At 39.0% G+C, this 12,841-nt stretch overlaps 1 protein-coding gene across 1 annotated transcript; it reads right to left on the minus strand.

Annotated features, from left to right (window-relative positions):
- Positions 1 to 76: 76 nt before the first annotated feature.
- On the minus strand, positions 77 to 12,181 carry ihhb (Indian hedgehog signaling molecule b). Its single transcript, XM_007244186.4, has 3 exons — positions 11,346 to 12,181; positions 8,387 to 8,648; positions 77 to 2,281 (listed from the first exon to the last, which is right to left on the minus strand). The coding sequence occupies exons 1-3, from the start codon at positions 11,646 to 11,648 to the stop codon at positions 1,587 to 1,589; spliced, it is 1,260 nt and encodes a 419-aa protein (XP_007244248.3). The 5' UTR covers positions 11,649 to 12,181; the 3' UTR covers positions 77 to 1,586.
- Between the last annotated feature and the right edge of the window lie 660 nt (positions 12,182 to 12,841).

The following is a 12,841-nucleotide window of genomic DNA, read 5'->3' on the forward strand; positions in this document are numbered from 1 at the left end:
TTTTCCTATTTTAGTTTTTTCACCACAATCAGAATTTCAGGAAAAATGAAAAGAAAAAAAAATCTTTATTTTCTCATGCATTTTGCAAGTTTGATTATACCATCAGATATATGTAACAAGATACAAAAATGGACAAATCAGAAAATTTAGAGAATTTTTACCTTTTCATTTTTCTTGAAATTCGCTAAAATTGTCCACCCTGTCACTGTCCACCCTTCTATGAAGCTTGCAATGAAAAATTGTGAAGAAAAAATATATATATATGATTTTTATATAGTCTGAGGTGTTCTAAATATAATAATCTATTTTTTTTATTCTTTTAAGGGCTAAAGGTAACAACATTTTGATAACAACATTTTGTATCTAGGGTAATTAAATATTAACAAAAATCCACATAAAAATGAATGCAATAACACAAAAACTTCTCAGGCTAAGCTAGGTTTCCCGGTTTTCACATCAAGTAAAAAAATTGGACAGCCCAGGAGGCCTGAACAATGCAATTAACAATTAACAATGCAATTTAGATTACAGATTGCATAATTGGTGCTAAATTCAAAAGAATATGACCTCATGCAGCCTCTTTCTGAATTGAAAAAAAAGTTAAGAAAGTTAAAAAGAGTTTTTAATTGATTATAGGAGATTTAAGCCACACATTCATAACATCTCTTTCTGGACAGTCGGTTAAAGGTACAATTGAACAACCTGCAGCTAGCAGACACTGGTTTGTGCTTGCGTGCTTGAAACAGGAAGGATGTATTTATATATAATGACCTCTAACTGTAGCTCATTGTGTGTCTCCTCTGCTATACACGATCAGAAGACATGCAAAAAGCTAGACAGCATCTGTTGTCCTGATGTGAACTTACCATTATATTGCACAATTTAAACAAATAATAAAAATTAAAGTTGAATAATTCCAAAAAGTGGTTTATATCTGATGAAAAATACAACTCTTTTTGCAGATTGCTGATATGAGATGGTCTAAACTGGCCTTGATGGTCATAGTAGTTAATGGGAAAGCTGGTCATCCAGGAAAAACATACCATTGGCTGATAAGCTATGTTTTATTTTCATATTGCAATTCCAATTATTATTCTTAATAATACAAAAATTTACTATTTTTTAAGTATATAATTGTATTGTTATGCTTTTATATTAAAGCTTTATCAGTGGCTTAAAATGACAAAACAATAATATTGTTTACTGCAATTACACTCATCGTCAAAAAAAATAAATAAAATAGATTCACCCAGAAAAATGATGTGCGGAGGGCAGGTGTCGTGGTGTGGAATGCAATTTCATATAGGCACTTTGAAAGCCAACCTTACATTAATAAGGTCGTGCAACCAGGAGCCCATCTGTGTATAACTATTTTGCAACTATTTCTTTGAGTATTTCTGCGACTATACAATATATGCAACAAAATAAATAAATGTATATAAAATTTAGTTATAGTGACAGGCCTAATCTTATCCTATTGTCTCTGGTGATCTTCTTGCTCTCAGACAGCTTTTTAGACCCCATTCATTCAATTTCCCCATTTTTTCTTTTACTTTTCCATTTCTGTCCTCCACACGTTCCATGATTCATCTATCAGTATCCTCCATGGCCCAGGGGTGAACGAGTTCAGAGTCCAGCAACACTTTCCCCACCCAGTGCAGGGCACGAGCGTACCAGTGTAGTCCTTTTCCCTGAACTGGGCTTGGCCCGGTCCAGCTGTGCAGCATGCGAAGTGGGCCAAAGACCCAGTGAGCCAGCTGGTGTTTCTCTACTGCAGCATAGCATGAAGTCATCACCCCATTCACCAGCAGGGTTCCCTGGGCAGTAAGAGGGGCGTATGCCCCACTATCCTCCCAAATACGGAGCCTGGAGATGCGAGAGAGACGCTCCTTCAATAGCCCATCTTTCTCTCCCTCTACAGTCAGAACACACTGTCCTGGGGAGGCGTCGCTGGCGAATATCGTCCTAATCGTCCCTTCAGAGGACAAGGCCTCGCCAGTGCAGTTCCCCTCCCACACAAACAGCAGATGTGCTGCAGTCAGTGAGAGACTCTCTCCATCCTCTGTGCTGATCACATAGAAGAGCTTTCTGGTCATGGGGTCTCGGTCCAGGAAGGTGAGGACCTCACTATAGAGAAGGTTCCTGCTCTCTTTTGACTCTTTTGACACCAGGACTCGATCACCAGCCTGCAGGTCACGCATCGCTTTCCGACCCCCACTTTCCAGCATCACCCACGCCCGTCCTGGGAAGCAACCCCCCGTCTTAGCTGCCGCTGAGTGCTCTGGAGAGCAAGGGATCCCACAGCATAAGAGAAAGGGATAGAAAGAGTCAGTATTTTTTTTTAAAAGGAGAAGGGCAATGAGTAATACATTCAGAAATTAATGTAGTTTCTTAACCCTAGTCCTGTTGACACCCTGCCATACACATTCAGGCCCTGTCCAAACATATCCCAATATTTTTAACAGCAGGGATTTCCGTCCTTATATATTTGAAAAAATATGAAAGAGACATAAAGTGTGCATTAGCATGCTAGCCATGCACGGCTTCATGTTCACATATATCCAGATATTTTTAAAAACGGAAAGAGGAAACTTTCCGTTTTTACATAATTTTCATCAACACTTGCACGAATATGCTAGCCTTGTATGTGGATATGTTCACATAAGTGATTTCCCATCTACTGTTTTTTAATTATTAATGCCCACACAGATATAAAAAAAGCCTGCATGAACATTGCTTGTCCTGTATGGGGTTACGTTAACTCATACCCAGATATTTAAATAGAAAATTATCCTTCCCTCCATCCTTTTTTGAAAATGTGCCATCCATACTGAGATGAAAAGGCAGACAGAGGCATAAAAACAGTTTAGTAGGTTTAATTCTAAATTACACACTACTCTCTATGTTGTGTTCTATATATACAATAAATAAAGATAGAACTCTATTTATTTATTTATTCATATGTGGAAATCTAAAATTCAGAAATACATACATATAGAATTTATAGTTCTATGACTTATAAAGTTCACTATATAGGAAGTAAATTGGGATTTGAGATTTGTAAAAATCTCTACCTTGGACTAAAATAATATTTGCGTGTGAACAGAAGGCCTGAACAGACTAACAACAAAACCACTGTTTCCTTTCCCTTTTGGTTTAAAATAATGGAATCGACTATTATAAGATTAGAGGTGTGAATTATGTTACAGTTTAAAAAAAAAGCCTGAATCTGACAATTTGTTAGGAAACTTTTAAAGAATGTTTGGGTGAATGAGGCCTTATTCTTCATACATCTCATCCTGAGTCATTATTATTTAACAATACTTCAAATATCATATTTCTCTATGTTATACTGCAAGGAATACAATAAAATATTACCTAGATGCCAAATGATGTTAACGCTTTATGGACATAATAAATCCTTAATTTCTTTAACAAAAGAAAATATAACAAATTTAGCAACATGGACTGAATGGACACTAAGCTCATTTTCATTAGAAACCAGATCTACAATCTATGATCATAAATATAACTCTTTTATTGAATCTTATGTACAAATCTAAATCAGAAAAAGTTGGGACAGAATGGAAAATGCAAATAATAAAAATACACAATATTTACTTTGACTTTTATTACAGACAGTGTAAACCCAAGATATTGCATTTGTTCATAAACAACCATAACAGCATTTCAGGCCAATACATATAAAAAAGTCAGGACTGCAGGCAGGTAAATCCAGTACCAGTGTCCCCTTCTTTGACAGCCATAGTTTTGCATTGTCTTGTTGAAAAATGCATAGACATTCCTGGAAATGGAGAAATGCTGCATCACAGAAGTGTACTGACATGGAAGGGCCTGGCATTTGGACTCGTTTTTAATAAGCGTCTGGATGGTCCATTTTGTGTTTGGTATGGAGCACACGGCATCTATTTGTTCCGAAAAATCCAGCGCATCCAGAGAAATCCATGCTGCTCATGAATGGTTAACATAGGACTTCGTACATTTGTTCAAAACTGGAGATCCTCTGCTCATCTTTTCTCCTTAAAGATGCAGCCTTTCGTCAATTCTTCTTTTGTACCAAATCGTGATTACAGTTTCCTGTAGGCATCATCTAAAATCACATCATCATTTGTTTCTTTTTTAGCCCTAAATCATCTCATCCCAATCTTTTTTGTAATGTGATTCAGGCCTGAAATGCAGGAATGGATGTTTATTAACAAATAAAATGAAGTTGATCAGAAAAAACATGAATCATCTTGTGTTCATACTGTCTGCAATAAAACACATGTAATTAATGATGTGCATTTTTTATTATTTGCATTTTCTTTACTTTTTCTGGGTTTGTTTGGGATTGTATGTGAAGAAATTAACTGATATGACTTTAGATTTTAATGTTTTTCCATATAAACTCTCACAAATCCTCTAATCCTCTTTTTTACTCACTGAGTAAGATGTTGTAGATCATCAACAAAGGTCCTGAAAGTGACTTTCCATTGCAATGCATTTTTCCTTCATGTCAAATTCTCCAAAACGAAGTTAGCAGCGCCTCCCAGTGGACCCATTTAAAGCAGTATTGCCAGCAATAGTTGCCTTAAAGTAATCTTTAGTCTCTCGCATAAAATATAAAAATACATTGTGGTCTCAAAATAATAATAATACATATAAAAAAGAACATAAATAAGAATTTAATTTAGAGATAAAGTTTCTGTGTTCCAATCCATTCATGTCAAGGGCAGCGAACTCGCATAACGATCTGGGCAGAAAGAATAGAAGAGAAAAGAGATTGAACGAAAGGCAAAAAAAAAAAAAATATATGAAACAGAAAGAGAGAAAAGGGGGAAAAGAGAAAAAGAATATTAGTACTTTGATTGTGAATACACACAAAAAGGAAGTATTGTTGAGTGATTGTTGCTGTTTTACTCTCCAGTAACAGAGAATCTTAATGCATAGTTTTAATTCATATAATTGAATTATTATTAAGAGATTATAATTTATTATACATGATATAACTTGCCCACTGTTGGAGGATAGGACAGCAAGACCAACAGGACCAACATTCTCTTCATTATACTGTAAATCTATGAACATCATAGGTCAGTTTCCCAAACAGAGATTAAGCCTAGGCTTAGACTATAATTTTATTTCAGTGTAAAACATCTTAAAACATTAAAAATGCTGCTTAGTCTAAGATTAAGATGAACCACTGTCTGGGAAACTGCCCCTATACATTTCAGGGTTAATCAGCCAAGATCCTAAAGCTTGGTGGAGCATAATATTGCTGTCCAATGGAAAACAAGTATCTCCGAAACAGCAACTTTACAGGAGAGAGAAAAAAAATCTTCTAAATTTTCAATGAAAGTCAATGTAAAAAAAATATTTTAGGTCATTTTGAAGCATTTCTTTTGGTCCATTCTTTAATAAATTTTGGGACAGTGTAACGGGACAGTTTGTATGTTCCAATTATTTAGTAAACTAAAAATTGACAAAAATTGAGATACTTGTTTTTCATTGGACAGCGACAATAAGAAGATGCTGGAGCAGTGCCAGCAAAATAGTGCATTTTATGATTAGCCCAGTCCTGCTGCAGGTTATGCCGGAGCAGCATTCACTAAAATATAACAGCTCAAACAAACTACTAGGAGTTCAGAGTTATTGTCATAACATATATGCATGTTACAGCAAAGGCTTATTACATGTTCTAACAGGGTTGCACCGATATTGATCCTGTATTGGTATTAGCCCCGATTCTGGCACTTAGACACAGTTCTGATATCAGAAAAGCAGTTACTGATGCACATGCATGAATCTAGATAATGCTTTTTTATGGTTTGGGATTATTATATTTTTCCATGCATTGTGGCAAAGTGTATTTTTTTTATGTTTTGCTCCTCAAACAGTAAATGTTCATTTATAAAATATATTATGTCTCTTCTGAGATACAGAACACTGCCTTTACCCAAATTAAACTTACAAAATATGTATCAAGATTTATATATAAACACCTACTTAATAGTTTATGTTGTTATCAGTGCTCTCTTTCTGTACTGAAACTGATATTGAGTCAGTATTGATGCATTTCTATTTTCAAACATTAGTCTTAAACACTAGTCCTTATGATAAAAAATATATAAACCCTGATAAAACGACTAAAATTACATAGTTTAGGAACATACTAAACTAGTACAGTACAAGTCAAAAGTTTGGACACATATTTTCTCATTAAATGTGATTTCTTTCTTTTTTTACATTTAAAATTTAATACTGAAGACTATAATAAAGCTATACAGAAACACAAAAAATAATAAAAAGTGAAAAAAAAAACAGGATTTTATACTTTAGATTCTTCTTAGTATCACATTTCTCTTTGAGGACAGATCTGCACACTATTGGTGAGATTTTAATCTCAGTGTCTTCATGAGGGAGAGTCGCCTGGAATAGTTTTCTCAGCGTCTTGAAGGAAGGAGTTCCTGGAGGTGCTGAACAATAGTTGCTGCTTTTCCTTCACGCTGTGAAGCTCCAGCTCATCCCAATTAAATTACCTCAAATCACCATCTCAGTTCATCAGGTTTAAATTAGGGGATTGGTCAGGTGTAGGATAAACACTTTTTTTACTGTTTACTAGGTAATTCAATGTGTGTCCCTTAATAGTTTTCATGTCTTTAATATAAACCTACAACATAGAAAATAAATTAAATAAACAAATAAAGAAAACATTCATTGAAAAGGTGTGTCCAAACCTTTGACTATTACTGTATATAGTAATAATAAACTATATTTTGACGTATAGAGTAACTGTAACTGTGGCTCATCTCTTCAGGCACAAATTATTGGACCACCTTTTCCACATCAATTAATAGAAAAACAGGACCACTGCTGACATACTGTCTTTAACCCTTTGATTTTTTTTTTAGCAAAATAAAGAAGATATTATTTTGGGAGCAATAATTAAAAAAATATTTTAAAAGAGTGCCCATGTTTTAAAAGAATACACCTCAATCCAACACGAGAGATGACACAAACCACAAATACAAAAAATAAAATGTATTCTCATTGAAGTTACACATTTCACTTCATCAAACCCTTTAAATACTGTAATATACTGATATTTACAATATTTCATTAAAACAATCAACATCTGTAAAATGATTTATAGATCAGAATAGAAAAGGAAACGTATTGATAGGCACAGTGACCTCTGGTGGATTGTTTTAGCCTAACATATACAGAAGCTTCATCACCTTCTTAAATCAGTTACAGTGACTTAAAATGTGCTTTACCAAACTGAGCAAAGCGTAAAAAGGGATAACCACAAACGTACACAGTGCACCAATACGAAGTTTCATAAAGAGGCCATTACCGTATTTTTTGCACTACAAGGTGCACTTAAAATCCTTTAATTTTCCCAAAAATCGTCAATGCTCCTTATAATCTGGTGCTCCTTATGTATGAATTCTACCAGTCATGTATTAAGGAGCAGTAAAGCCAATCAGCTGAAGTACAGAGTTATACAGGAGTTTCAGTTTAGTTCTCCAGCATCGGAACTGGAGCATCATTAGCATTAGCCGCTAACCGCGTTAAGCACAAGCTATTTGGCCGTTCAGTGGAGAGTATTATCGGCCTGTAGCCTGCTGCTAACCTCGGCTAGCACTGCTGGAGCACCATTAGCATTAGCTGCTAACCTCGCTAAACGCTAACTCTTTCGCCGTTTAGAGGTGAGTATATCAACTGTAGTTTGCCCTGGCCTACTGGAGCACACAGGGTTTCTCAGTGTAGCGCTGTCAGACGGCATTTATTAGCGTTAACCGGAAATCTAAGCTTACTTATTAAGCTTAAATAAACAAAAGTGCTTTACTCACCCAAATAAACAGTTTTCAGAAGAGAAATCTGTGTAAATTAACATCCAGCACTCGTTTGACTTTAAAAGAAAATGTTTTTTTTTTAAGAATTACAGTTTTGTTTACCTAAGTTAACTTAGCTTTAAATTAGAATTAGAAGGAAAACATGGCAACACCTCTGTTCCTTCCTAGTGTCGCTTAATGCGTTTATAATCTGATGTGCCTTGTGTATGAAAATAGACCAGAAAATAGACATTTATTGATAGTGCACCTTATAGTGTGAATGCATAGTTGAATAAAGAAACACTCCATATGATCTCATGCTGGTCACTTTCCTATAAGGATGGGGTGAGTGTGCAGATAAGCGTTGCCCTATGCCCAAGCACTGAAATAAGAATATCATTAGTTAGTAATGGTTAGATAGAAAAGCAACATTCCGCATTATTCAAGCTCTGAGGCGTGGTTATGCTGCTGCCATTTTTCCCCCTGCGTCTGGTATCTAAATTCCTTATTCCTTACAAACTTTCTCCCCTTCTCTCCACTTCTCTCACCTGACTTAACACTGCAGTGAATATGGCCTTTGGACTCGTAATACACCCAGTCAAAGCCGGCCTCTACGGCCAGCCGAGCCAGCATGGCATATTTATTACGGTCCCGGTCTGAAGTAGTGATGTCCACCGCCCTGCCCTCGTAGTGCAGAGACTCCTCAGAGTGATGGCCGTCCTCGTCCCACCCCTCCGTCACCCGGAGACGCACACCTGGCCATAGGTTCATCACTGAGATGGCCAGAGAGTTTAGCTTATCCTTACAGCGCTGCAAAGACACAGAGGAGGAATGCAGGAGGATTAGAGGTCTGTTCTGTGATCAGCTGCTCTTCCCCAGCTGGTAATGAGTTATAATGAATTGATCTTCAAATCATGAAATTCTGCTGTTACCAATCACCATCTCTAAGCTATAGCTCCAAAAATACACCTGTACCAGGTATTTAACTATGTTCCTGATGATTTAGGTTGATCCTATTCAGCCAGTCTTGAATGGTACAAACCAATGCTTGTAAAAAAACAAGAATGCGATGGTTTCAGACTACCTCCACTCAATTACTAGACCTGCCCCTTTCTCCCAAGCGTCTCAGGCTGCCTTCATTGAAAAACTAAATCGTAAGCAGGGGAAAATCAGACAGTAGAGTTTACATCAGAACCCAGACCAAGGACAGGATGACACACTTTTAAAAGCTAGTTGTAGATTTTTATCATGAGATTTAGCGTGTTTTGTAACACTGAGGCACAGATATATGTACGTGAACACATTCCCAGACTACAGCAGTGCATCAACAATGATAACTGTGTGCTCAATGAGCGCTCTCTCACACTGACACGTGCTGGGCCATGGTGCCATTGCAAAACTGTGTTAAAACTGCACATATCAGAAATGTGTATGTCTACTAGTCAAAACCACATTAAAGACAAATATCTTAAATTAGCATTTGTGCTTGTCAGAAATCCCAGATATGGGAACCGTTTTTTTTTTTATTACACTGACGTTATCTGGAATTATATTTTATACTATTAAAAAAAGTGAGTATAGATATCTTAGGAGTACTTTTACTAGTAGATAACTGGTCAGAAGGGCTTGTAGATTTTTTTAGATCTGATGTTGCATTTTATAGCTGATATCTGAAATGAGCTGTAATTTTTACTGGTATAAGTGCGGTAATTGTATTTTCTATATGGGTAAAAGCTGAGTTAGGGCTGTTATCACTGGAGTGGTTTTAGTTTTAGTACAGCAGCAGGAGGAGGGTTGGGTATATTAGCTGGGTTCTTGATAATAATAGAATGTATGGTGATGGTAATAGATGCCCATTCACGCGCTGGTGGGGATTTCTGCACCCCTTTCTCTTTCCCCACGTTGCGGTTACAGAAAGTGAGCCGGGCTTCATAAATCAGCTCGGGAACTGTTGGTTTAGCTTTTAAGGCGCGCGCGGCTCGGCGGGGTCGGCGGGCTCCGCGGGCTCGGGGGAGCGCCTGCGCGCTGACCGCGGCCGCCTGCGCAAACACAAACGCGCGCCTGTGCGGGAGAGTCCGCCGCCGCGGCATCACAAAACAAACAAACAAAAAAAAGAAAAAATAAATAAAATCAGCGCGCGGGAAGTGTGTATAATTAAAGCTGAAATGAAGGAGAAGTGCGCTATTTTTACACTCCGCCGCGCTGGAAACACAAACAGCATAAATACAACAAAATAAAGTGGGAATAAAGACAGAGCGCGAGCTGTCTCCGGGGCTCGCCCGCAGTCTGGCCCTCATAAATTTGCGCGTGGGCTCCGATCTGCCCCCCTGTCCCACTCCCACCGGGGTGCCGCTGTCCGGACACAACCGTCCGGTCATTCAGAGGAAGCTCGCGGTCACCGCGCGCTGATATAAATACTTTTATTCTGCGGAATAAATTCCAGGCATAAAACACTCAGGTCGCGCTCGCTAAAATCGAAATGTGTTGAGGTCGTGTTTTCGTTTCCAGACACGCGCTCGCGACAGAGAACACAGTGTTTTAATTAGCCGAAAGCTGCGCACCGCCCTCCCCCTCCCACATTTCATTTCATTTCAAAAGCTGAGACCCCATTTACACCTACTTCTATCTAATAATCTAATACTTTATGTTTATATACAGCTCTGGAAAAAATAAGAGACTTAAAAATGATGAGTTTCCTTGATTTTATCCAATATAATCAAGAGGAAGATGGATGATCACAAGCCATCAAACGACCAAGCTGAACTGCTTGATGTTTTTTTGCACCATGCAGGAGTGGCATAAAAGCAGTTATCCAAATGCAGTGTGTAAGACTGGTGGATGGGAACATTATTTCTGGACTCTTAAAACTTTATGATTATGAATTTGTTTTCTTTGCATTATCTGAGGTCTGAAAACTCTCCACCTTTTTATTATTTCAGCCATATCTCATTTTCTGCAAATAAATGCTCTAAATGACATTTTTTAGGAATTTGGGAGAAATATCCGTAGTTTATAGAATAAAACAACAATGTTCATTTTACTCCAACATATACTTATAAATAGCAAAATCAGAGAAACTGATACAGAAACTGATTCAGAAACCGAAGTGGTCTCTTATTTTTTTCCAGAACTATATACACTTTACTGGAGTAATCATTATTTTTCAGACGACTTTTTACTTCTACTCCTCACATTTTCACACAATTGTCTGAATTCTACTCCGTACATTTAAAAAAATGTCTCAATTCTCATTTTACACTATATGCGCACAAAGCCCTCACCTGTACAGTCCCCTCACTTATACAATCCCCTTACCTGTAGAATCCCCTCACCTGTACAGTCCCTCTCACTTATACAGTCCCCTTACCTGTAGAATCCCCTTACCTGTACAGTGCCCTCACCTGTACAATCAACTCACCTGTACAAAACCCCTCACATGTACATTCCCCTTCACCTGTACAATCCACTCACTTGCAAAGTCCGCTATAACCGCTTTCCCTTCCTTACCTGCGTCATCATCCGGTCCGCACCTGTGTTCTCCTCGTCTTTGAAGATGATGTCCGGGTTGTAATTGGCGGTCAGCTCTTTGAAGCGATCTGAGCTGCGCGTGATCTTGCCCTCGTATCTCCCGCTCGCGCCCAGAGTCTTCTCGGCCACGTTGGGGCTGAACTGTTTGTAAGCCAAGGGCGCGAGCTTTCTGGGGTGCCTCCTTTTACCGTAGCCTTTGCCCGGCCCGCAGCACGCGCCCGCCGAGGCGAGCAACAGGACGCAGGCGATGAGCAGCGGCACGCGCGCGGAGGAGGGCCGCATCACTCCACAGCGCGCGCGGTGCCGAATAAGTTGCTCTTCCTCCCCCGGGGGTCGTGGCTTATTTTCCCCGCGCGCCCAAGGGTCACTTGAGGGGAGGGGGTCGCGTTGAGAAGGGCATCCTTATAATAATCATCATCATCTTCATCTTTATCATCTGCTTTCTATACCGGACAGAAGCGCCCGGTGTTCTGGGGCGCGTGCAGCGCTATACGGTGCTGGTCTCGCTTCTCTGCAGCTCTTTCTCGCGCTCTCTCGCTCTCTTTCTCTTTTTCTCTCAGTCGTAGAATAAATAGCCACTTTCCGTTTGTTTTGGCACGCGCGCTGAAGGGCGCTGCGGCGGAGAGGAGCGCGCGCAGACGGAGCGCTCTGCGCTGCGCTTTTTGCGCTGCGGTTACAGGGTGTCCCCTCCGTGGCTTGGCTCTGAATGCCGCCCTGTGGCGCGCGCGGCTCTCAGTGAAAACGGGCAACAGAGCGGGAGAGTTCAGATGGCACTGGAGCAGACCGCACCCTGCCCGTCCGTCCTGCCCCAAGTCCCAGCCCACCTCTCCACCCCCCCTCCACCTCCCTCTCCACCCCTCAGCCTCCCAACACCACCACCACAAGTCAAACACACGCGCTCTGCACTATTTAAAGTCCCGGATTTGGTGCTTTACTATTGCAGGGTAAAGTCAGTGCACCATACCTGCCTTAAACTTGCGCTTAAAGGAGAACTTTGGTGTAAAATTGACTTTTGTTGTAGTAAAACATGATAAAAAGTTCTTACCTTGGATGAACAGTTTGTCCAAACACCCTTCAGACTGGGTCACACGGGGCATAATTTTACCCGATAAATCGCTTTTTCCACCGTTATCCAGCTCAAAATAGCTCCACAACTTCTTGCTAGAATCCGGAGGGCCCTGACATTTAAAACAAGGCATTAATAACTTAAAAAGTGCACAAGAAGCTCTAACCCCTTAACAGGTTCTGCGGGACATTACACCACTAAAGCTTGAGGATTTCTATTCAAGCATCAAATAAAAAGCTTTTATGTTTGATAAGCAACATTACTGAAAAGCATAATTGTAATAGAAAATAAAAAAATCTATATAAGTAAATCTGCTAGTGTCAAAATATAATGAATAAAATCATAAAATAAAATTGGCTGTTTCCTGAACTTGAAATGTACTGAACTTAAAATATCATGTCCTGCAAAC

Source organism: Astyanax mexicanus, chromosome 5 (assembly GCF_023375975.1).
Source record: "Astyanax mexicanus isolate ESR-SI-001 chromosome 5, AstMex3_surface, whole genome shotgun sequence".
NCBI classification, from domain to species: domain Eukaryota; kingdom Metazoa; phylum Chordata; class Actinopteri; order Characiformes; family Acestrorhamphidae; genus Astyanax; species Astyanax mexicanus.

What these genes read in the sequence shown, in the direction of transcription:
- ihhb (XM_007244186.4), bottom strand. Translation starts at nt 11,648, where the DNA reads ATGCGGCCCTCCTCCGCGCGCGTGCCGCTGCTCATCGCCTGCGTCCTG. An exon ending in CGGACCGGATGATGACGCAG is followed by an intron (nt 8,649 to 11,345) that starts GTAAGGAAGGGA and finishes GTGTCTTTGCAG; the next exon opens with CGCTGTAAGGATAAGCTAAA. An exon ending in TCACTGCAGTGTTAAGTCAG is followed by an intron (nt 2,282 to 8,386) that starts GTGAGAGAAGTG and finishes CTTGCTCTCCAG; the next exon opens with AGCACTCAGCGGCAGCTAAG.